Source organism: Mirounga angustirostris, unplaced genomic scaffold (genome assembly GCF_029215605.1).
Source record: "Mirounga angustirostris isolate CCGP_5_RB_7025 unplaced genomic scaffold, mMirAng1.0.hap1 SCAF_5, whole genome shotgun sequence".
NCBI lineage: Eukaryota > Metazoa > Chordata > Mammalia > Carnivora > Phocidae > Mirounga > Mirounga angustirostris.
Genome location: NW_026991713.1, coordinates 156,615,015 through 156,640,564, shown reverse-complemented (window position 1 = coordinate 156,640,564; position 25,550 = coordinate 156,615,015). Strand labels below are relative to the sequence as shown.

The 25,550-nt window shown below is 36.3% G+C and overlaps 1 protein-coding gene and 1 pseudogene across 1 annotated transcript in view; both read right to left on the bottom strand.

Annotated features, from left to right (window-relative positions):
- LOC123840983 (phospholipid-transporting ATPase ABCA3-like) overlaps window positions 1–25,550 on the bottom strand; it is a 172,070-nt gene that overhangs the window by 78,375 nt on the left and 68,145 nt on the right. The window contains exons 11-15 of the mRNA XM_064590316.1: window positions 18,085–18,214; window positions 8,921–9,075; window positions 8,518–8,673; window positions 8,001–8,211; window positions 5,715–5,865 (exon numbers count right to left, since the gene is read on the bottom strand). Of these exons, the coding sequence (XP_064446386.1) occupies window positions 5,715–5,865; window positions 8,001–8,211; window positions 8,518–8,673; window positions 8,921–9,075; window positions 18,085–18,214 (803 nt within the window). The remainder of the gene's footprint in view (window positions 1–5,714; window positions 5,866–8,000; window positions 8,212–8,517; window positions 8,674–8,920; window positions 9,076–18,084; window positions 18,215–25,550) is intronic.
- LOC123844981 (proteasome subunit alpha type-3-like) lies at window positions 5,005–5,699 on the bottom strand (annotated as a pseudogene).

Here is a 25,550-nt window from a genome sequence, read left to right as displayed (position 1 = left end):
TTTGGATAACTTCTACTTTTTTACTATTATCGATAATGCTGCTGTAAACTTTTTTGTGGACATAAGTTTTCAAAACTCCTGGGTATATCTCTAGATGTGGAATTGCTGGATCAAATGGTAACTCAATGTTTAGCTTTTTGAGGAATTCCCAAATAATTTACCAAAGTGGCTACACTATTCTACATGCCTACCAGCAATGTATAAGGGTTCTGACTTCTCCATATCCAAACTCAAACTTGTATTTTCTTAAAAAAAAAAAAAAATTATCCCATCCTACTGGGTGTGAAGCAGTATCTCATTGTGGTTATTACTTTCTGTTTCTATAATGATTAATGATATTGAGCATCTTCTCATGTGCTTCTTGGCCATTTCTACATAGTTTTTTGAAAAACGACTATTCAAAGTCTTTGCCCATTTCTAAATTAAATGATTTGTCTTTTAAGAGTGAAGTGAAAAGATACTTTATATATTCTGCATACTCGTCCTTTATCAGATATATGTGATTTACATTTTTCCCCATTATTTGGGCTCTCTTTTTCTTGACAGTGTAGTTGAAGGTGAAACATTTTTAATTTTCATGAAGTCAATTTATCTATTTCTATTTCTTTCTTGCTTATATTTTTTCATGTCACAGCTAAGAAAAATTGCCTAATCCAAGGTCACTAAGATTTATGCCTTTATTTTCTTCTAAAAGCTTCACTCTTATATTTAGGCCTTTGCTCCATTTGACCTAATTTTTTGTCTATGATGTGAGATTAAGGATCCAGCTTCATTCTTTTGCATGTGAATACCCAATGTCCCAGCATCATTTGCTAAAAAGACTATTCTTGCCCCAGCTGAATTGTTTCTGAATGCTTCAGAAAATCAATTTTATATAAAAGTTTAATCTTGAATTCTGATTTACTTCATTTCTGTGCATGTCTATCCTTATTCTAATGCCATATAGTTTGATTTCTATAGTTTTATAGTAAGTTTTGAAATCAGGAAATATGAATCCTCCAACTTTCCTCTTTTTCAAGATTGTTTTGGTTATTTAGCAACCCTTCCATTTCATATTAATTTTAGGATCAGCCTGTCAATTTCTGCAAAAAAAAAAAAAAAGGCAGTTGGAATTTTTTATAGGCATTGTGTTGATTCTGTAGGGAGTATGCCATCTTAATATTAATCCATGAATACAGGATGTCTTTCCATTTCCTTGGGTCTTCTTTAACTTCTTTCAATGATTTTTTTAATAGTTTTCAAAAAGTTATATGTCATATAGTTCTTTTGTTAAATTTTTGCTATTTTATTGTTTCTATGGTACTGTAAATGGAATTACTTTCTTAATTTCATTTTTGGATTGCTCATTGAAAGTGTATAGAGAATATAAGTAATTCTTTAACATTACATTTATATCTTGCAACTTCACTGAATTAGTCCTAATACATTTTTAAAGTTGGTTCTTTATAATTTTCTATATAAATGAACGTGTTATCTATGAATATAGATAGTTTCACTCCTTTCTTTCTGATTTGTATTCCTTTTATTTATTTTCTTCTTGAATTGCCTTCTGGTACGATGTTTAATACAAAAGGCAAAACAGATGTCTTGGGTTGTTCCTTATCTTATAGGGAAAGCTTTTATCCTTTCACCATAAATATGATGCTAGCTGTGGGTTTTTCACAGATGCCTTTTAGCAAGCTGAGAAACTTGCTTTCTATTCCTAATTTGTTGAGTGCTTTTATTATGAACGAGTATAGATTGTGTCAAAGGAACTTCTTCATTTTTTGAGATAATCATGTAATTTTTGTCCTTTATTCTATTAATGTGGTGTTTACACTGATAATTTTTGCATGTGAACCAACCTTGTATTCCTGAGACAAATCTGACTAGGTCAAGATGTATAATCCTTTTTAAGTGCTTGTAGATTGGTTTTGCTAGTATTTTGTGTTTGGGTTGAGTTAGGTTTTTGTGGGTTTTTTTGGTTTTTTTTGCCTCGATATTCTAAAAGTGATATTCTATAGTTTTCTCTTTGTCTAGTCTTATTATATGGTTATACTGGCCTCATAGAATGGAATTGGGTTCCCTCTTCTATTTTGGAACAGTTTGTGAAAGACTGTATTCATTTTCACTTAAACATTTGGTAGACTCACCACTGAAGCCACCTGACCCTGGTCTTTTCACTGTGAAAGATTCTGATTCCTAATTCAATCTCTACTTGCTAGAGATCTAATCAAATTCTTAATTTTTTCTTTAGTCATTTTTTAATACTTTACTTTTAAAGTAGTTTTAGGTTTACAATAAAATTGAAAGGTACAGAGATTTCCCATATAAACTCTGCTCCGACATACATAGCCACCCCCACTATCACTATCACTCACCAGAATGTTACATTTTTTTTCACCAAAAATGAGCCTTCATTGACATATCATAATCACCCAACATCCACAGTTTACTCAAAGGTTTACTCTTGGTGCTATATATTCAATGGTTTGGACAAATGTATAATGACATATATCTATCATTTTATTACAGAGTTTTTTCACTGCCCTAAATATCTGTGCCTATTTATCTCACCCAACCTACATCCTGGGCAACCACTGATCTTTTCATTGTTTCCCTAGTTTTGCCTTTTTCAGAATGTCATATAGTTGAAATCATCTAGTATGTAGCCTCTTCAGATTGGCTTCTTTCACTTAATAATATGCATTTAAGGTTTCTCCACATCTCCTCACAGTTTGATAGCTCATTTCTACGAAATGTGGAATAATATTCCATTGTCAGGATGAACCATAGTTTATCCACTCACATACTAAGGATATCTTGTTTGCTTCCAAGTCTTGGCAATTATGAATAAAGCTGCTATAAAAACCATGTGCAGGTTTTTGTATGTAAGTTTTTACCTACTTTGGATACATACCAAGGCATGTGATTGCTGAATCAAATGGTAAGGGTGTGTTTAGTTTTGTAGGAAACCACCAAATTGTCTTCCAAAGTGGTTGTGCCATTTTACATTCTGCCAAGCAATGAATGAGAGTCCTTGTTGAATCCACATCCTCGTCAGTATTTGGTGTTGTCAGTGTTCCAGATTTTGGCCATTCTAATCAGTGTGTAGTGGTATCTAATTATTGTTTTAATTTGCATTTACCTGATATGAGGTGAACATATTTATCTGCCACCCCTATGTCTTCTTTGGTGAGATGTCTGTTAAAGTCTTTAGCCCCTTTTTAGGGGTGCCTGAGTGGCTCAGTCAGTTAAGCATCAGACTCTTGGTTTTGGCTCAGGTTGTGATCTCATGGGTCATGAGATTGAGCCCTGTGTTGGGCTCTGGACTCAGTGCATAGTCTGCTTGGGATTCTCTGTCTCCCTCTCCTGCTGCCCCTCTCCCCTGCATGCTCTCTTTCTCTCTTTTTCTCTCTCTCTCTAAAATAAATAAATCTTTTAAAAAAAGTCTTTGGCCCATTTTTAAGTTGGGTTGCATGTTTTCTTATTGTTGTGTTCTAAGAGTTCTTTGAATATTTTGGATAACAGTCCTTTATCAGATGTGTCTTCTGCAAATATTTTTCCCAATCTGTGGCTTGTCTTCTAATTCTGTGGATATTGCCCATCACAGAGCAGAGTTTTTCATTTTAATAAAGTTCAGCTTTTCAGTGATTTCTTTCAGAGATCATGCTGTTGGTGTTGTATCTAAAACTCATTGCCATACCAAAGGGCATCTAGGTTTTCTCCTAGATTATCTTCTAGCAGTTTTATAGTTTTTCATTTTACATTTAGACCTATGATCCATTTTGAGTTAATTTTTGTGAAGGGTGTAAGGTATTTTTTTGCATATGGATGTTCTAGCACCATTTGTTGAAGAGACTATCTTTTCTCCATTGTATTGCCTTTGCTCCTTTGACAAAGATTAGTTGACTATATTTATGTTGGTCAATTTCTGGACATGCTGTTCTGTTCCATTGATCTATTTTTCTATTCTTTCACTAATATCACACCATCATGATTATGGAAGATTTACAGCAAGTCTTGAAATTGGTGAGTGTCTCCAACACTGTTCTCCTTCAATACTGTGTTGCCTATTTTGGGTCTTTTTCCTCTCCATATAAACTTTAGAATCAATTTGTTGATATCCATCAAGTAACTTATTGGGAATTTGATTAGGATTGCATTGAATCAAGGAGTGCCTGGGTGGCTCAGTCAGTTGAGGGTCTGACTCTTGATCTCAGCTCAGGATTTGCTCTCAGGGCTGTGAGTTTGAGCCCCATGCTGGGCATGGAGACTATTTGGGAAAAAAAAAAAAAAAAAAGGATTGCATTGAATCTATAGAGCAAGTTGGGAAAAACTAACACCCCACAATACTGAGTCTTCCTATTCATAACATAAAATATCTCATTTTTTAGTTTTTCTATTTCATTCATCCAACTTTGGTAGTTTTCCTCATATAGAACTTGCATATATTTGGTAGACTTAATACCTAAGCATTTCATTTTTGGAGGTGTTAAATTTTAGAAGTGTGTTTATAATTTCAAAATACAATTTGTTCATTGACAATATATAGGAAAGTGATTTACTTTTGCATATTAACTTTGTATACTGCATCTTTGCTATAATCACTTATTAATTCCAGGAGGGTTTGTCAATTCTTTCAGACATTTTGTATAGGATGATTGTGTCATCTGTAAACAAAGATTTATTTCTTCCTTACCAATCTACATACATTTCCTTGTCTTTTCTTATTACATTAGCTAGGACTTTCAGCATAATGTTGGAAAGCTGTGATGAGAAGGGACTTCCTTCCTATGTTCCTGATATTAATGGGAAATTTCAAGTTTCTCACCACTGAGTATGATGTTAGCTATAAGCTTTTTGTAGATATTCCTTACCCAGTTGAAGAAGTTCCCCTCTATTTATCTTCTTTTGAGAATTCCAACAAGCTTGCTTTAAGGGAATATGATGCTAGTAATTACATCTTGCAAGAAGATGAAGTTGGCATAGTCCCTGGAAGTTTATGATAAATTTCCTCTTCCCTTAGTTTCTGTCTTTTGCAGTTTGCCTGGCTTTGCCAATGGCACAGCCCCAATTGCCATATGAAACCCTGATGCAGAGCTGTGCACTGTCACACTGTAAGACCCTAACATGAAGCCAGAGCCCAAAGGTCTAACAGCACTGTACAGTGTATATGCATGTATATACATGGCCACTCTGTCTGCAAGACGTTTTAATGGAAAAAGTTGGAAGTTTCTTTTGCAATGTCTGCTAAAGAATGAGCATCTGCCAACAAACCTACTAGTGCCATTCCAGAAGCCAATCAACATTAAAAGGTCATTTGTTGGAACCCTCTTTGTAAAGTTTAGAAAGGACTAGCTTTTCTACCCCAAAGACAATGCCATCTTTACATCTGATTCCAATAGCTGTACTACTATTTTCCATGGCCTTCATAGCATATACAACTTGAAAATTTCTTCCATCAGGCCAGAATGTAGAGGCTGACAGGTCATACCCTGCCCCGACTGAGCTCACAATGCTGAAACTTCCGGCGCTTCAAGTCCTAAAGCACACCGGAGCCACAGACTAGTAACAGACTCTCTTACTGGGTGCCTTGGAAGGTAAATTTTTGACTATAATTTGTCAAGTGGCAACGAGAAAGAATCTACTTGCCAAGCCCAAGGAAACCCGGAAAAGTAATAGTTATTTCTGGTAACCAAAAACCATTTATCTAACATTCTCTGGATCCATACCTGTGTGTGTATTCTTTGGGTAGGATAAATGATAATTCAGCTGCAACATTGTTCTCCAATCTGGCTTCAGGTATATGTTGATCAACCACTCGAATAATTTCTTCAACATTACAATGAGACTCCTTCACCATAATTATATGGTATCCCACACCTGAAAATACCCATTTAAAAATCAAAATTATAAAAATGTAACCTTCCAAATTAAACACTCCCTTCCCCCCAAAACAGTCTCTTGCCTGTTAAAAATTTCATTTTTTTTTTTAGGTTCTCAGTGTTATTTATTATAGCTTCCATTCTGACATTTTCTTATTTAAACTAAGGAAAAATATATTTCCCATATTACAAATACACAAGAAAACAAATACTCTTTTCTTCAGTGATTAATGATAAAAACAATGGAGATTACAAAGGAAAAATGTGACCTGATTTTTAATTTGATAAGAGGAATCATGTTTGTGCTTAGGAGCAAATGGATTTCAAATTACCTTCAAGTCATTCCTCTTAGTCAGTTCCTGACTCTTTAACCTTTGGATGTATAGGTTTCATATGCTGACCAGAATTTAAACTTGTTAAAGTTTTAATGTTTTATATATTTTTTGGATTTTCTTCCTTCCATCATTCTTTAAATACTTAATGCTTACTCACCACATTTCAGACACGTCAAAAGTGGAAACTTTTACCTCACTATATTAATGAATGAAAACTGTAAAATTTCACCTCACTGTACTAGGAAGTCTTCACTTTGTCATACGAAAACAGGCTGTGTGGACTTCCAATGCCAAGTCTGCCTGATCCGTTCAGGATTTTATACACATGCATGTTTGTGCACACATCTGTGTATAAGTATACACACATACTTATCTTTCTGATCTTGTTGCTTTTATATTATCATTCATCACTTTAAGGTGGTTTACTGTTATATCCTAGAATGGAGCCTTTGAATTCACTATTTCTAACTTCTTCTTATATGTACATTTGTACATCTAATGAAAACCACTCTTGTTTTTTTCAGTGCCCTTCTATTTTCTACCCCTGACCATCAAACTTAATTTATTGATCCTCCCCAAAAACCTTCTGATCCAGGCCGACTTCCTCATTGTTCCAGGGGTAAAAAAGGCCCATTTTTATCCTCTTGCTCTTACTTACTTATCCAATTTCCTTAAAAATTGTGTTCTTTTCTCCATTGCCTTTATAAAGCCTACAACTGAAGACACTCTATGGATAATCAATATACTTGAGTAATACTTTTGTGTCTACAACTAACCTACTATGGAAATATCAATTTCTATATCCTCATATATAAGTTCAAAAGCATTCAACAATATGAGTCCCTCTCTTTCTGATATTCACCAAATTGACTATTTAAAACCCAACATCCTCCTTGATGGGGAAGTGGTAGCATATGAGAATGCAAAGCATGGGCTGTGGTATCAGAGGGACCCAGGTCCATTTACTGACATGGTTTGAATACATTATTTAATATGAGCCCCAGTGTTCTACTTCATAAAAATGGTGATGTCATAAAGATTAGATAAGATTATGTGTGTAAACGTGAATAACTCACCTGTAATAAATGTGAGTTGAGTGAATGAATTCAAATACTGAATTCATGATTAATGGAATGATATCATGTTTAACTATTCTCATTAGTCTCTTCCCAATTTTGAAGCACTCACTGCTTTGAGCCATGTAATTTCAGAACCAATTATATAGGTTTTTGTATTGTTCATTTTCAATGTACTAGTTTTACTGACTAACCAGACTATTTATTTATTCAAAGTCAAGAAGTCAAGACAATTTTATTTCACAGTTTGGTCATTTTCTGTTCAATAAATTCTTGTTGATCAAGTGCCACATCTCAGGAATATTCATGAAAATAAACTTGAAAGCATTTAACTCATTACACTAGAAGTTTGATATTGATTTGATTAAAAAGGGTCAGAAATTTCTAGTCCTTGATTTTTCTCCTCTCAAAGCCATGAATCTATGTACCAAATCCCTCAGAAGCATTACTTTACTCCTGCAACAAATTTAACACTTCATGACTTTTGTGGGGTCAACAAAGAATATTTTCTAAGTCAGAATACACTTATTAAGTAATAATCAGAAGTAATTAAATAGACAGGAACTGTCTAAATTACAAAGAGTTGATTTCAATGTTTAGCTCTAACATAATAGGACACAGGAAGCTTTTGAAGACCTGTGTAGAGTGACACAAATAATAATCATGTTAGAATAATATTATTAAGCCATTAGCATCCAAACAATGATCAAAAGGAGAGAGACCATATATTCTTTTCAGGAAAATTGAAGAGCCACAACACTGCAGGGATCCCTTGACCATGATGGCTATACGGTCACCCAGGACATCAGCTTCATCCATGTGGTGGGTGGTCAGTAAGATGGTACGATCATGTTTATACTGCTGAAGGACATCCCAGGTGAATCTCCTTGAGACTGGGTCCATGCCAGATGTTGGCTCATCAAGTATCACCACCTAAAGACCAGAAGAGCAATTCCATGATCCATGCTGTGTCCCTTATGGGGTAACTTACTATTTATGGGGGGTATATTTAAGTTAAGATACATAATTTACACTACATTACATTAAGAACTCTGCAAAATTAATAGTAATTTCAAACCCCATAACCACATTACACCACCTGGTCAATAATGGGAATCCCCTCTGATTATCACTTTGGAAGTTCCTTTTAGAAAGTTAGATTCATATCAGCTTTTAGGTTTGTGTCAGGTGAGTTTCACTTATCAGCTGGAGCAGGGACTCATGTTAACCATTCTTTACCTGGGAACCTCCTATAAGTGCTATAATGATGGAGAGTTTGCGCTTCATTCCTCCACTCAGTGACTTTGCAAGTGCATCATGCTTTTCCAGCAGGCCAAAAGAAGTCAGCATTTTATTAATTTCTGTGAGACGTATCTCTGGAGGTACTCCTTTTATCTAGAAAGATAGGGCCAGAGTTTACATGGTGCTTCCAACTTTATACTTAAAAAAATTCTTACATCAGAACTTCTTTTACACATTTATCTATATATAAGACAATTCTTCTTCCTTTTGCCTTCCTTTATGGTTTTAAAAGAACAATGCCAAAAAAACCTTCCACTAAATTAGAGTAAGGATGTTGATCCTTGGTCACACTGCCTGAAGCATATGAAGAGTGGAGGAAAAGAACATCTCTCTGACTCACCACACAGTAGAAATAGAGATGTTCTGATACTGTCAATTCTGAAAACAATATGTTATCCTGGGGGCAAAAGCCCAAGTTATTCCTGATGTGAACCATGTCTTTTGAGATATCATATCCATTAATATACACCTTTCCACTTGTAGGAAGAGTCAAACCTGGAATTAAGCAGAAGACATGACAGAAGCTTAGCCTCTGTGAGAGAACCTGACAACACACTGTCCATTAGCACCTAAACTTCAGTCTACTTAAGGATTACTAAAAGAAGTTATCAGAGTCTTCTACAGAAGTAATAGTCTGGTAAGTATAAGTGGTCTGGTGATGGGGAAAGAAATAGTTTTTCCTTTATTTTTTGCTTATCCATATATTCTAGTTTTCAATGAGTACAAAATAATATTAATTACTTGAGTAATATAAAATGTTTTGAAGAATTTGCTGTTCCAATATTCTAGTACTGCTGTCTGCCATTTGACAACATATGTGAGCCATACTATGATCTGAGCACAGCATTATGAACACTGTGGTTGATTTTTTTTAATGAAAAATTCAGAATGTAGGACCCCTACCTTCTAGAAGTTAAAATTTTGTTGGAAGATAAAACATAATCTCATGTAATAGTCTAAAAATGTTTGCATAACATTTATGCATAGATGGCAACTGGGCCATTTTTCTGATGAAACAGTTGATAACATACTAAATATAGTTATAAAACTTCTTAAGTTCCACAACTCAATAATTCTATTTTAATGGGTACTTGGGTGTGCAGTTGGTTGAGCGTTGGACTCTTGGTTTTGGCTCAGATCTGCTCTCAGGGTCATGGGATCAAGCCCTGTGTTGGGCTCCCTGCTCAGCGTGGAGTCTGCTTGTGTTTCTCTCTACCTCCCCCCACCACACACACACTCTCTCTCTCTAAAATAAATAAAATAAATCTTTAAAAAATAATTCCACTTTAAAAAGTACACTCTGAGGGGCACCTGGGTGGCTCTGTCAGTTAAGCATCCAACTCTTGATTTCAGCTCAAGTGATTTCAATCTCAGGATTGTGAGATTGAGCCCCATGTGGGGCCCTGAGCCCAGCCCGTAGTTTGCTTGAGATTCTCTTTCTCCCTCTGCCTCTCCCCGACAAAGCTCTGAACAAATAATAATAATGTAAAAAAATTTTAAAAAACACTTTGAAAAGGAAAAATGTATTCAAGATTGTCCATTACATTTAGGGTAATTAAATGTTCTCCTTTACTCTAGTTGCTAGGCCCTCTAACCCATTTAACATTTGTCCCAGATCTTTCATTTTTAACAAAGTGTCATTATTAATGATATTAACATAAGATGGGGCAGAGCCTGGGTTGGAATGCCTCTAACTTTGTATATCTGACTTCTGGCATTATTTTGTCTAGTGGGTGAGAAACATGTACAATAGAGTTTATCACACTTTAATGCATGGTGTCTGAAAGAGGAACAGTACCAATGTTTTCTGACACAATGTCACCAACACATCCATTTCAAGAAAATTATACAGGAACTCCCTGATACAATAAAATGGGATAAGATGACTGAGGCTATGAACAGTTAACATAGCCAAAACATAGCAGTAGAGTGCACACAACATACACCAGAAACATTTCCTGAAGCACCAGGCCTTGGACAATATATGACCTCTTAGAGCCATTACTCTCAGGAGTGGAAAACATAAGAGGCTTTCCTAACACACAGAAGAAGACAGAGACCTAGACAAAATGCCAGGGTGGAGGAATTCATCCCAAAAGAAAGAACAAGAAAAGGTCACAGCCAGGAATATAATCAAAACAGATATGAGAATATGCCTGATCTAGAATTTAAAAACAAGCATAAGGATACTAGCTGGGCTTAAGAAAAGCATAGAAGACCCAGGGAGTCCCTTTGGGCAGAGATAAAAGGCCTAAAACTAGTCAGGCCAAAATAAAAACTGCTGTAACTGAGATGCAAAACCAACTGGATGTAATGACCACAAGAATGCAAGAAGCAGAGGAAAGAATAAGTGATACAGAAGACAAAATTATGGAATATAATGCTGAAAAGAAGAGAGAAAAAAAATACTGGATCATGAATATATACTTAGGGAATTCAGCAACTCCGTAAAGTGTAACAACATTCATATCACAGGAGTCCCAAAAGAAGAGGGGGTGGAAGGGGTAGAGGGTTTATTTGAGCACATTAAAGCTGAAAACTTCCCTAATCTGGGGAAAGAAACAGATGTCCAAATCCAGGAGGCACAGAGAACTCCAATCAAAATCAACAAAAGCAGGCCAACACCAAGACACAGGGAGGTAAAATTTGCAAAAAACAAAGATAAGGAAAAAAAAATCCTAAAAGCAGCAAGGGAAAAGAAATCCTTAACTTACAAGGGAAGACAAAGTTAGAAGCTGATCTGTCCACAGAAACTTGGCAAGCCAGAAGAAAGCAGCATGATATATTCAACATGCTGAATGGGAAAAATATGGAGCCAAGAATATTTTATCCAGCAAGGCTGTTAATTCAGGATAGAAGGAGAGATAGTTTCCCAAACAATAACTAAAGGAGTAGATGACCATTAAGACAGCCCTGCAAGAAATATTAAAGGGGACTCATGAGTGGAAAAGAAAGACCAAATGTGACAAAGACTAGAAAGGAACAGAAAAATCTCCAGAGGCGCCTGGGTGGCTCAGATGGTTAAGCGTCTGCCTTTGGCTTGGTCATGATCCCAGGGTCCTGGGGTCAAGCCCCACATCGGGCTCCCTGCTGAGCAGGGAGCCTGCTTCTCCCTCTACCTCTGACTGCTGCTCCCCCTGCTTGTACACTCTCTCTCTCTTTCAAAAATAAATAAAATCTAAAAAAAAAAAAGTGACTAGAACTTAAGAAATTAAAAAAAAAAAGAAAAATGACATCACAGGTAATACAGTGGCACTAAATTCATCTATCAATAATCACACTGAATGTAAATGGATTTAATGCCCCAATCAAAAGACATAGGGTATCAGAATGAATAAAATAATAAGACCCACCAATATGCTGGCTACAAGAGAATCATTTTAGACCTAAATACACATGCAGATTGAAAGTGAGGGGATGGGGGGCACCTGGATGGCTCAATCATTTAAGTGAATGCCTTCGGCTTGGGTCATGATCCCAGGGCCCTGGGACTGAGACCCACTTTGGGCTCCCTAATCAGTGGGGAGCCTGCTTCTCCCTCTGCTCCTCCCCCCCTCTGCTTGTGCTTACTCTCTCTCTCTCTCTCCATCAAATAAATAAATGAAATCTTAAAAAAACAAACAAACAAACAAACAAACAAAAAGCCCAGTAGAACTAGAAGCTGGTTCTTTGAAAGAATTAATAAGATCAATAAACCCCTAGCCAGACTTATCAAAAAGAAAAGAGAAAGGGCCCAAATGAATAAAATAACAAATAATAAAGGAGAGATCACAAGCAAAAGCAGAAAAATACATACAATCATAAAAGAATATTATGAAAAATTATATGCCAACAAACTGGACAACCAGGAAGAAAGGGATACAATCTTAGAAACCTATAAACTACCAAAACTGAAACAGGAAGAAATAGAAAATTTGAACAGACCTATAACCAGCAAAGAAATTGAATCAATAATCAAAAACCTCCCAACAGGGGCACCTGGCTAGCTCAGTTAGTAGAGCATGCTCTCAGGGTCGTGAGTTCAAGGCCCACACGGGGTTATAAATAAACTAAAAAAAAAAAAAAAAAAATCTCCCAGCAAACAAAAGTCCAGGGCCAGATGGCTTCCTGGGAAATTCTACCAAACATTTAAAGAAGAGTTAACAGCTTTTCTTCTCCAACTATTCCAAAAAATCGAAATGGAAGGAAAACTTCCAAACTCATTATATGAGGTTAACATTACCTTGATTCCAAAACCGGACAAAGACCCCACTAAAAAGGAGAATTACAGGCCAATGTTCCTGATGAACATGGATGCAAAAATTCTCAACAAGATACTGGCAAATCAAATCCAACAGTTCATTAAAAGAATCATTCACCATAATCAAGTGGGATTTATTCCTGGGCTGCAAGCGTGGTTCAATATTCACAAATCAATCAAAACAATATTATGCATTAATAAAAGAAAGGATAAGAACCATATGATCCTCTCAATAGATGCAGAAAAAAGCATTTGACAAAAGTATAGCACCCATTTTTTATAAAAACCCTAAACAAAGTAGGGATAGAGGGAACTTAACTCAACATCATAAAGGCCATATATGAAAGATCCACAGTGAATATCATCCTCAATGGGGAAAAACTGAGAGCTTTTCCTCTATGGTCAGGAACAAGACAAGGATGTCCATTCTCACCACTGTTATTTAACATAGTACTGGAAGTCCTAGCCTTAGCAATCAGACAACAAAAAGAAAGAAAAGGCATCCAAATCGGCAAAGAAGAAGTCAAACTCTCACTCTGCAGATGATATGATACTTTATGTGGAAAACCCAAAAGACTCCACTCCAAAACTGCTAGAACTCATACAGGAATTCAGTAAAGTGGCAGGATATAAAATCGGTCCACAGAAATCAGTGGCATTTCTATCCACCAACAACAAGACAGAAGAAAGAGAAATTAAGGAGTTGATCCCATTTACAATTGCACCCAAAACCATAAGATACCTAGGAATAAATCTAACCAAAGAGGCAAAGAATCTGTACTCAGAAAAGTCATAAAAGAAATTGAGGAAGGCACAAAGAAATGGAAAAACGTTCCATGCTCATGGATTGGAAGAACACATATTGTTGAAATGTCTATACTACCCAAAGCAATCTATACATTTAATGCAATTCCTATCAAAACACCATTAGCATTTCTCACAGAGCTAGAACAAACAATCCAAAAATTTGTATGGAACCACAAAAGACCCCAAATAGCCAACGCAATCATTGAACACTATATCAAAAACTAATGATGTACTGTATGGTGGCTAACTTAACATAATAAAAAAATAAAGAAATAGAAAAGAGAAAAGAAAAGAAAAGCTGGAGGCATCAAATTCTGGACTTCAAGCTGTATTACAAAGCTGTAGTCATCAAGAGAGCATGATACTGGCACTAAAGCCGACACAGATCAATGGAACAGAATACAGAACCCAGAAATGGACCCACAACTGTATGGTCAACTAATCTTCGACAAAGTAGGAAAGGATATCCAATGGAAAAAAGACCGTCTCTATAGCAAATGGGGTTGGGAAAATTGGACAGCAACATGCAGAAGAATGAAATAGACCACTTTCTTATGCCATACAAAAAATAAACTCAAAATGGATGAAAGACCTAAATGCGAGACAGGAAACATTAAAATCCTAGAGGAGAACAGAGGCAGCAACCTCTTTGACATCAGCCATAGCAACTTACTAGAGATGTCTCCAGAGACAAAGGAAACAAAAGCAAAAATCAACTTAGGATAAAAAGCTTCTGCACAGCAAAGGAAACAATCAACAAAGCTAAAAGGCAACCTTTGGAATGGGAAAAAATATTCGCAATGATATATCTGATAAAGGGTTAGTATCCAAAATCTATAAAGAACTTCTCAAACTCAACACCCAAAAAACAAATAATCCAGTTAAGAAATGGGCAGAAGACATGAATAGACACTTTTCCAAAGAAGACATCCAGATGGCTAACAGACGCATGAAAACATGCTCAACATCACCTGGCCATCAGGGAAATACAAATTAAAACCATGATGAGATACCACCTCACACCTGTCAGAATGACTAAAATTAACAACATAAGAAACAACTGATTTTGGTGAGGATGAAGACAAAGGGGAACCCTTTGACACTGTTGGGGGGAATACAAACTGGTGCAGCCACTCTGGAAAACAATATGGAGGTGCCTCGAAAAGTTAAAAATAGAACTACCTTATGACCCAGCAATTGCACTACTAGGTATTTACCTAAAGGATACAAAAATACTGATTCAAAGGGGTACATGTACCCTGATGTTTATAGCAGCATTATCAACAATAGCCAAACTATGGAAAGAGCTCAAATGGCAATCAACTGATGAATGGGTAAAGAAGATGTGGCATATATATACAATAGAATATTATTCAGTCACCAAAAAGAATGAAATCTTGCCATTTGTAATGACAAGGATGGAGCTAGTGTGTACCATGCTAAGTGAAGTAAGTCAGTCAGAGAAAAACAAATATCAAATGATTTCACTTACGTGAAATTTAAGAAACAAAACTGATGAACATATGGGAAGGGAAATAAAAGAGAGGGAAGCCTAACTTAAGAGACTCTTTAACTACAGAGAACAAACTGAGGGTAGCTGGAGGGGAGGTAGGCTGGGGATGTGCTAAATGGGTGATGAGTTTAGGAGGTCATTTGCTGTGATGAGCACTGGGTGTTATATGTACATAATGAATCATTAAATTCTATTCCTGAATCTAGTATTACACTATAGGTTAACTAAGTGGGATTTAAATAAAACTTGAAACATGAATAAATAAATAGATATACCTTAAATCCTTATAAAAAAACAAATATCTGGCTTATTAGTATACATTGATGATATGAATGAAGTTATTGCCTCATCTGAAATGTACTGGTTGCTATGAATTACAAGTGGATCACTTGAGTAAAGTGAGAATTTTCTGGAATTGTAGTGAATTTCTCCAGTTTAACAGGCAATTGGATTACAGAGATGTATGCATGTCAAAATCAGCAAATAAACACTTAAAATTTAAGTGTTTCATCATAATAAAATTTTATACCAAAAGAAAAATTATAGTTAAAATATGCATATCAAATTGTTTAGTAAAAAGCATACTAACATCTAAAATTAATTTTGAGATGCCTAAAAATGGGATCAATAGATATGTGACAACTGCAGTAAAATATTATATTTATTTATTTTTTTATTCTTGTTAATCCCCATACATTACATCATTAGTTCTAGATGAAGTGTTCCATGATTCATTGTTTGTGCATAACACCCAGTGCTCCATGCAGAATGTGCCCTCCTCAATACCCACCACCAGGCTAACCCATCCTCCCACCCCCCTCCCCTCTAGAACCCTCAGTTTGTTTTTCAGAGTCCATCGTCTCTCATGGTTCGTCTACCCCTCCGATTTCCCCCACTTCATTCTTCCCCTCCCGCTACCTTCTTCTTCTTTTTTTTTTCTTAACATATATTACATTATTTGTTTCAGAGGTACAGATCTGAGATTCAACAGTCTTGCACAATTCACAGCGCTTACCAGAGCACATACCCTCCCCAGTGTCTATCACCCAGTCACCCCATCCCTCCCACCCAACCCCCCACTCCAACAACACTCAGTTTGTTTCCTGCGATTAAGAATTCCTCATATCAGTGAGATCATATGATACATGTCTTTCTCTGTTTGACTTATTTCACTCAACATAATACCCTCCAGTTCCATCCACGTCGTTGCAAATGGCAAGATCTCATTCCTTTTGATGGTGCAGTAAAATATTAAAATAGTAGAATCTAGATGGTAGGTGTAAGGGTATAAAATCTTTCATCCTGGATGAATGTTTGAAATTTTTTAATTTAAATTCAATTAGCCAAGGTATAGTACATCATTGGTGTTTGATATAATGCTCAATGATTCATCAGTTCAGTGTAACACCTAGTGCTCATCACATCACATGCCCTCCTTAATGCCCATCGGGCAGTTATCCCCACCCACCTCCCTTTCTGCCACCCTCAGTTTGTTTCCCAGAGTCAAGAGTCTCATATAGTTTGTCTCCCTCTCTGATTTCTTCCCAGTTTTCCCCCCTACCCCATTGTCCTCTACACTCTTCCTTATGTTCCACATATGAGTGAAACCATATGATAATTGTGTTTCTCTGATTGACTTATTTCGCTTAGCATAATACCCTCCAGTTCTATCCATGTCAATGTAAATGGTAGATATTCATCCTTTCTGATGGCTGAGTAATATTCCATTGTATATATGGACCACATCTTCTTTATCCATTCATCTTTTGAAGGACATCTCAGCTTCCTCCCACAGTTTGGCTATTGTGGACATTGCTGCTATGAACATTGGGGTGCATGTGCCCCTTCTTTTCATTATATCTGTATCTTTGGGGTAAATACCCAGGAGTGCAACTGCTGGGTCATAGGGTAGCTCTATTTTTAACATTCTGAGGAACCTCCATACTGTTTTCCAGAGTGGCTGTACCAACTTGCATTCCCAGCAACAGTGTAAGAGGGTTTCCCTTTCTCCACATCCTCACCAACATCTGTTGTTCCCTGTCTTGTTAATTTTAGCCATTCTGACTTGTGTAAGGTGGTATCTCATTGTGGTTTTGATTTGTATTTCCCTGATGGCAAGTGATGTTGAACATTTTTTCATGTGTCTGTTGGCCATTTGTATGTCTTTGAAGAAGTGTCTGTTCATGTCCTCTGCCCATTTCTTGACTAGATTATTTGTTTTTTGGGTGTTGAGTTTGAGAAGTTTCTTTATAGATCTTGGATACCAGCCCTTTACCTGTAATGTCATTTGCAAATATCTTCTTCCATTCCGTAGCATTGCCTTTTAGTTTTGTTAATTGAAAAATTTTAAATAAATATAAAAATCCATTCATAAGAATATATATTATACATTTTACAATGAAAACTATGTAAATTGAATTAGAATGGGTTTCCTATGAAGGGGACAGGGGAATAAAAGGGAAAGTAAGACAAAAGAAAATAAAGGAACAAATAAAAAAAAAAAGAAGAGGGTCTTTGCCTTCATCAATGAGAACAGTATATTATGAAGAAGATGCATGTGAGATGCAAAAATAAATACTGATTTTTAAACTTTACAACAAATGATTTGTTTAAGAAGAGTGTGAATTGACTATGGACTCTGAGAAACAAACTGAGGGTTCGGGGGGGATGGGTTAACCTGGTGATGGGTATTAAAGAGGGCACGTATTGAATGGAGCACTGGGTGTTATACGCAAACAATGAATCATGGAACACTACATCAAAAACTAATGATGTAATGTATGTTGATTAACATAATAAAATAAAATTAAAAAAAGAAGAGTGTGAATTAATCAACAACTGTGTATATAACTTAAATAACAATGATGTCAATGTTAAGAGGGTACACAGAAGCTTCAGAGTTTGATGCACAGTATCTGTGATCAGGGTGACCCTGAAAACTTACCTGTGAGAATTGATAAGGTGGTAGTCTTTCCTGCCCCATTAGTTCCCAGAAGAACAGTGATTTGCCCCTCATATACATTGAAAGATAAGTTTTTTACTGCCATGATGGTATCCTTCTCCATTGTGAATTCCTATGAAAATAAAAAAACAAATACTACCTTTATGTCTATTATTACTGCTTATAAAGGACAGGCATGTCTATCAATCATCCAGAAAAGAACAAATGACAGAACATTAATCTCAAAGGAGAAAAAGTGAAAGCACAGAAAAGATAAAACTGTGAAAAATAAACAATATTTAAAGGTAATATATGCAGAGACCTTAAAAGTAGGTCTACAAAACTCCTACTGAACCATCTCATCCAGTCCCACTTCATTCCAGCTACTGTCTTGAGGTTGATAATGCCACAGTCTGCCCCAATCAATGTCTTCCTGCTAAGTTCCAGAACTTCATGCTGGACACCCATTATACTAGGTTTCCTTGCGGCACTCCCAACACTACTCATTAGCATATCTGAAAATGTATTCCTCATGCCACATTCCTTACCATAACCCACACAGATGTACAGACAGAAACCTGAGACTGACTTACCTTACACATTTCCCTCTGCCTCATCTACTAAAACTAATCACTTATAATCAATCCATTTATTCAAAAGATATTTATTGAGGGCCTATACTATGTGGCATACATTGTGTAAGGTATTATTAATACATTAATGAACAAGACCAAAAAGCTCCTGCTCTCATGAGAGAAAAATTCCAGGAGGAGAAACACACAAAGAGCAAAAACCTGTAAATGATTACCTATTTCAGTAACATTGGTAGATGGTGCTACTTTATATAAGATAATCAAGTAAAGCTCCTTGAAGTCATAAAGTTTTTTTATTAGTTTCAGAGTTATAATTTAGGGATTCATCAGTTGCATATAACACCCAATGCTCATTACATCAAGTGCCCTCATAAATGCCCATCACTCAATTATCCCACCTCCCCTCCAGCAGACCTCAGTTTGTTTCCTAGAGTTCAGCATCTCTTATGGTTTGCCTCCCTCTCAATCTTCATCTTATTTTTCCTTGCCTTCCTCTATGTTATTTGTTTTGTTTCTTAAATTCCACATATGAGTGACATCATATGGTATTTTTCTCTGACTTATTTCACTTAGCATAATACCCTCTAGTTCCACCCATGACATTGCAAAAGGCAAGATTTCATTCTTTTACATGGCTGAGTAAAATTCCATTGTGTGTGTGTGTTTGTATGTACATATACATATATATATATATATATATATATACATATATACACATACCACATCTATTTTGCCTTTTAGTTTTTTTTTAAGATTTCATTTATTTATTTGACAGAGCGAGAGAGCACAAGCAGGGGGAACAGTAGAGAGAGGGAGAAGCAGGCTCCCCACCAAGCAGGGAGCCCGATGCGGGGCTTGATCCCAGGACCCTGAGATCATGACCTGAGCTGAAGGAAGACACTTAACCATCTGAGCCACCCAGGAGCCCCACCGTTTAGTTTTGTTAACTGTTTCCTTTGCTGTGCAAAAGCTTTTTATCCTGATGAAGTCCCAATAGTTGATTTTTTTAAGTCTCTATTTTTAAAAAATTTTTATTATGATCAGTTCATTTTTGCTTATGTTTCCCTTGCCTCTGGGGATGTGTCTAGCAAGAAGATTCTGCAGCTGAGGTAAAAGAGGTTGCTGCCTGTGTTCTCTTCTAGAATTTTGATGGATTCCTTTCTCATATTTAGGTCTTTCATCCATTTTGAGTTTATTTTTGTGTATGGTGTAAGGAAGTGGTCCAGTTTCATTCTTCTGCATGTGGTGTCCAATTTCCCCAACACTCTTTGTTGAAGAGACTGTCTTCTTTCCATTGGATATCCTTTCCTGTTTTGTAGATGATTAGTTGGCCATAGAGCTGAGGGTCAATTTCCAGACTCTCTATTCTGTTCCATTGATCTATGTGTCTGTTTTTGTGCCAGTACCATACTGTCTTGATGACTACAGCTTTGTAATACAGCTTGAAGTCCAGAATTTTATGCCTCCAGCTTTGCTTTTCAAGACTGCTTTGACTATTTGGGGTCTTTTGTGGTGCCATACAAATTTTAGGATTGTTTGTTCTAGCTCTGTGGAGAAACGCTGATGGTATTTTGATAGGGATTGCATTGAATGTGTAGGTTGCTTTGGGTAGCACAGACATTGTAACAATATGTGTTCTTCCAATCCATGAGCATGGAATGCTTTTCCATTTTTTGTTTCTTTATTTCATAAGTGTTCTCTAGTTTTCAGAGTACAGATATTTTACCTGTTTGGTTAGGTTTATTCATTGGTATCCTACTGTTTTTGGTGCAACTGTAAATGGGACCAATTCCTTGATTTCTTTCTTCTGCCTCATTGTTAGTGTATAGAAATGCAACTAACTGCTGTGCATTGATTTATATCCTGTGACTTTGCTGAATTTCTGTATCAGTTCTAGCAATTTTGGGGTGGAGTCTTTTAGGTTTTCAACATAGAGTATCACGTTGTTGGCAAAGAGTGAAAGTTTGACTTCTTCCTTGCCAGTTTGGATGCTTTTTATTTTTTGTTTGTTTTTGTTGTCTGATTGCTGAGGCTAGGACTTCCTGTACTATGTTGAACAACAGTGGTGAGAGTGGACATTCCCATCATGCTCCTGACTTTAGGGGGAAAGCTCTCAGTTTTTCTCCATTGAGGATGATATTCACTGTGGGTTTTTCATAGATGGCTTTTAGGATATTGAGGTATGTACCTTCTATCCCTACACTGCAGAAAGTTTTTATCAAGAAAGGATCCTATATTTTGTCAAATGATTTTTCTGCATCTATTGACAGGATCATATGGTTCTTGTCCTTTCTTTTATTAATGTGGTGTATCATATTGATTGATTTGCAGATGTTGAACCACCCTCACAGCCCAGGAATAAATCCCCCTTTGTCATGGTAATTAATCCTTTTAATGTGCCCATTGGATACTATTAGCTAGTATCTTGTTGAGAATTTTTGCGTCCATGTTCATCAGGGATATTGGTCTGTAATTCTTTTTGGTAGGGTCTGTGGTTTTGGGATCAAGGTAATGCTGGCCTCATAGAGTTTGGAAGTTTTCTTTCCATTTCTATTTTTTGAAACAGCTTCAGAAGAACATGTATTAATTCTTCTTTAAATGTTTGGTAGAATTCCACTGGGAGGCTATCTGGCCCTGGACTTTGGTTTGTTGGGAGATTTTTGATTACTGATTCCATTTCTTTGTTGGTTATGGGTCTGTTAAGGTTTTCTATTTCTTCCTGTTTCAGTTTTGGTAGTTTATATGTTTCTAGGAATGTCTCCATTTCTTCCAGATTACCTAATTTGTTTGCATATAATTGCTCATAATATGTTCTTATAATTGTTTGTATTTCTTCGTTGTTACTTGTGATCTCTCTTCTTTCATTCATGATTTTATTTATGAGGGTCCTTTCTCTTTTCTTTTTTTAAGTCTGGCTAGGGGTTTATTGATCTTATTAATTTTGTCAAAGAACCAGCTCCTAGATTCATTGATCTGTTCTGATTTTTTTTATTTCTATATCATTGGATTTCTGCTCTAATCTTTATTTCTCTTTTCCTGCTGGATTTAGGCTTTATTTGCTGTTCTTTCTCCAGCTCCCTTAGGTGTAAGGTTAGATTATGCATTTGAGGCTTTTCTTGTTTCTTGAGAAAGGCCTGTATTGCTATATACTTCCCTCCTAATACCTCCTTTGCTGCATCGCAAAGGTTCTGAACTGTCCTGTTTTCATTTTTATTTGTTTCCATTTATTTTTTTAAATTCCTTTAATTTCCTGGTTGACTCATTCATTCTTCAGTAGAATGCTCTTTAACCTCCATGTATTTGTGTTCCTTCCAAATTTTCTCTTGTGATTGCATTCAAGTTTTAAAGCATTGTGGTCTGAAAATATGCATGGTATAATCACAGTCTTTTTGTATCAGTTGAGACCTGATTTGTGAGGCAGTATGTGATCTATTCTAGACAATATTCCATGTGCACTAGAGATAAATGTGTATTCTACTGCTTTAGGATGGAATGCTCTGAATATATCTGTGAAGTCCATCTGGTCCAGTGTGTCACTCAAAGCCCTTGTTTCTTGTTGATTGTTTACTTAGATGATCTGTTCAGTGCTGTGAGTGGGGTGATAAGGTCTCCTACTATTATTGTATTATTATCAATGTGTTTGTTTAATTTTGTTGTTAACTGGTTTATGTATTTGGCTGCTCCCAAGTTAGGGGCATAAATATTTACAACTGTTAGATCTTCTTGTTGGATAGATCTTTTTATTATGATAGTGTGTCCTTCCTCATCTCTTATTATAGTCTTTGGTTTAAAATTGAGTTTGTCTGATATAAGGATTGCTACCTCAGCTTTCTGTTGATGTCCATTAGCTTGATAAATGGTTCTCCACCCCCCTCACTTTCAATTTGGAGGTGTCTTTGGGAGTAAAATGTGTCTCTTGTAGACAGCTTATTGATGGGTCTTGTTTTTTTTATCCAATCTGATACCCTGTGTCTTTTGACTGGAGTGTTTAGTCCATTTACATTCAGAGTAATTATTGATAGATAAGAATTTAGTGCCATTGTATTACCTGTAAAGTTGCTGTTTCTATAGATTGTCTCTGTTCCTTTCTGGTCTACATTACTTTTGGGCTCTCTCTTCACTCAAAGGATTCCTTTTAATATTTCTTGCCAGGATGGTTTAGTGCTCACAAATTCCTTTAGTTTCTGTTTGTTCTGGAAGCTTTTTATCTTTCTATTCTAAATGACAGCCTTGCTAGATAAAGTATTCTTGGCTGCATATTTTGCCCATTTAATAGGTTAAATATATTATGCCAGTACTTTTGGGCCTGCCAGGTTTCTGTGGACAGGTCTGCTGCTAGTGTTATGTTTCTATCCTTGTAGGTTAAAGACCTCATGTCCTGTGCTGCTCTCAGGATTTTCTCTTTATCTCTGAAATTTGTAAGCTTCACTATTATATGTTGAGGTGTTGATCTATTTTTATTGATTTTGGGGGTTCTCTGTGACTCCTGGACTTGAATAATTCTTTCCTTCCCCAGGTTAGAGAAGTCCTCATCTTCAGTTTGTTCAAATAAACCTTCTGCCCCTCTCACTGAGGAGTGGGGCCCGAGTTCTCGGCTCCTCCGGGGCGGAGATTGGGAGGCCACCATTTTCACTCTCCGCCTCCAAAGCTGTACGGAAAGCTCGCAGGGAACAAAAGCCCCGGAGAGCAAACCCGAGCAGATTACTTAGCCGGGAGGGGGCAAGGGCGGGGCAATTCCGCCTCTGGCAGAGACATTTGGAAACCATGGCAACAGGCCCCTCCCCCAGAAGATCAGCGAGAACAGCCAGCCAAGACCAAGTTTACCGATCAATGAGAACAGCAGAACTCCAGCGCTAGGGGACTACTGCACATAGAATTCACGGCTTCTTTACCATGATTCCTTAGTCTTTTAAAGTTAATTTTTTTTTTAACTGTCTTTTTGTCTTTTTATTTCTTTTTGAATTTTTCTTTTTCCCTTTTTCAAACATCTTATCAATCCCTTTTTTTTAAAAAAAAATTTTATTTTTCATTTTTAGAGTCATATTCTATCCCTTCATAGTAGTTACCCGTATTTTTGGCTTATATATATAAGTTGTTCTCTCTTTAAAATTTTGAGATAGTTTCTTCTAACAGATTAAAATATACCCTAAATCTCTAGTATATGGTGTTTTCTATTCCCCTGCCTGATCACATCCTCTCCCTTTCTTTTTTCTTTTTTTTTCTTTTTTTAAATCCTCTTCTTTCTTTTTTCAAACAACTTCTTATCAATTCCTTTTATAAAATTTTTTATACTTTCCATTTTTAAAGTCATTTTCCATCCCTTCGTCATATCAACCCTTATTTTTGTACATATATAAGTTTTTCTTTCTTTAAAATTTTGGGAGACACTTTCTTCTAAAAGACCAAAATACACCCCAAATCTAGTGTGTGGCACTGATCTATATACCATATAGATCATATTTGATCACATTCTGGTTTTTCTTTTGTTGTTGTTGTTTTGTTTTGTTTGCTTTTGTTTTTATCTTTATCTTTTTCTTTTTTTTCTTTTTCTTTTTTCTCTCTTTCCCCTTCTTATCCCACTGCTTCAGGTCTTTTCTGATTTGTTTAGAGTATATTTTCTGGGGACGTGGTTACTCTGCTAGCATTTTGTTCTCTCATTAATCTATTCTCCTCTGCACAAAATGACAAGACGGAAAAAATCACCTCAACAAAAAGAACAAGAGGTAGTACCGACTGCCAGGGACCTACTCAATACGGACATTAGTACGATGTCAGATCTAGAGTTCAGAATCATCACTTTAAAAATACTAGCTGGGCTTGAAAAAAATATGGAAGTTATTAGAGAAACTCTTTCTGGAGAAGTAAAAGAGCTAAAATCCAACCAAGTAGAAATCAAAAAGGCTATTAATGAGGTGCAATCAAAAATGGGGGTGCTAACTGCTAGAATAAATGAGGCAGAAGAGAGAATCAGTAATATAGAAGATGAAATCGTGGAAAATAAAGAAGCTGAGAAAAAGAGAGATAAACAACTACTGGATCACGAGGGCAGAATTCGAGAGACAAGCGATACCATAAGACAAAACAACATTAGAATAATTGGGATCCCAGAAGAAGAAGAAAGAGAGAGAGGGCCAGAAGGTATAATGGAGCAAATTATAGCAGAGAACTTCCCTAATTTGGGGAAAGAAACAGGCATGAAAATCCAGGAAGCACAGAGAACCCCTCTCAAAATCAATAAAAATAGGTCAACTCCCCAACATCTAATAGTAAAACTTACGAGTCTCAGAGACAAAGAGAAAATCCTGAAAGCAGCTCGGGAGAAGAGATATGTAACCTACAATGGTAGAAACATTAGATTGGCAACAGACCTATCCACAGAGACCTGGCAGGCCAGAAAGGACTGGCAGGATATATTCAGAGCACTAAATGAGAAAAATATGCAGCCAAGAATACTCTATCCAGCTAGGCTGTCATTGAAAATTGAAGGAGAGATCAAAAGCTTCCAGGACAAACAAAAACTAAAGGAATTTGCAAACACAAAACCAGCCCTACAGGAAATCTTGAAAGGAGTCCTCTAAGCAAAGAGAGACCCTAAAAGCAACATAGACCAGAAAGGAACACAGACAATATACGGTAACAGTCACCTTACAGGCAATACAATGGCACTAAATTCCTATCTTTCAATAGTTACCTTGAATGTAAATGGGCTAAATGCCCCAATCAAAAGACACAGGCTAACAGACTGGATTAAAAAACAAGATCCATCGATATGCTGTCTGCAAGAGACCCATTTTAGACCCAAAGACACCCCCAGATTGAAAGTGAGGGGGTGGAAAACCATTTACCATGCTAATGGACACCAAAAGAAAGCTGGGG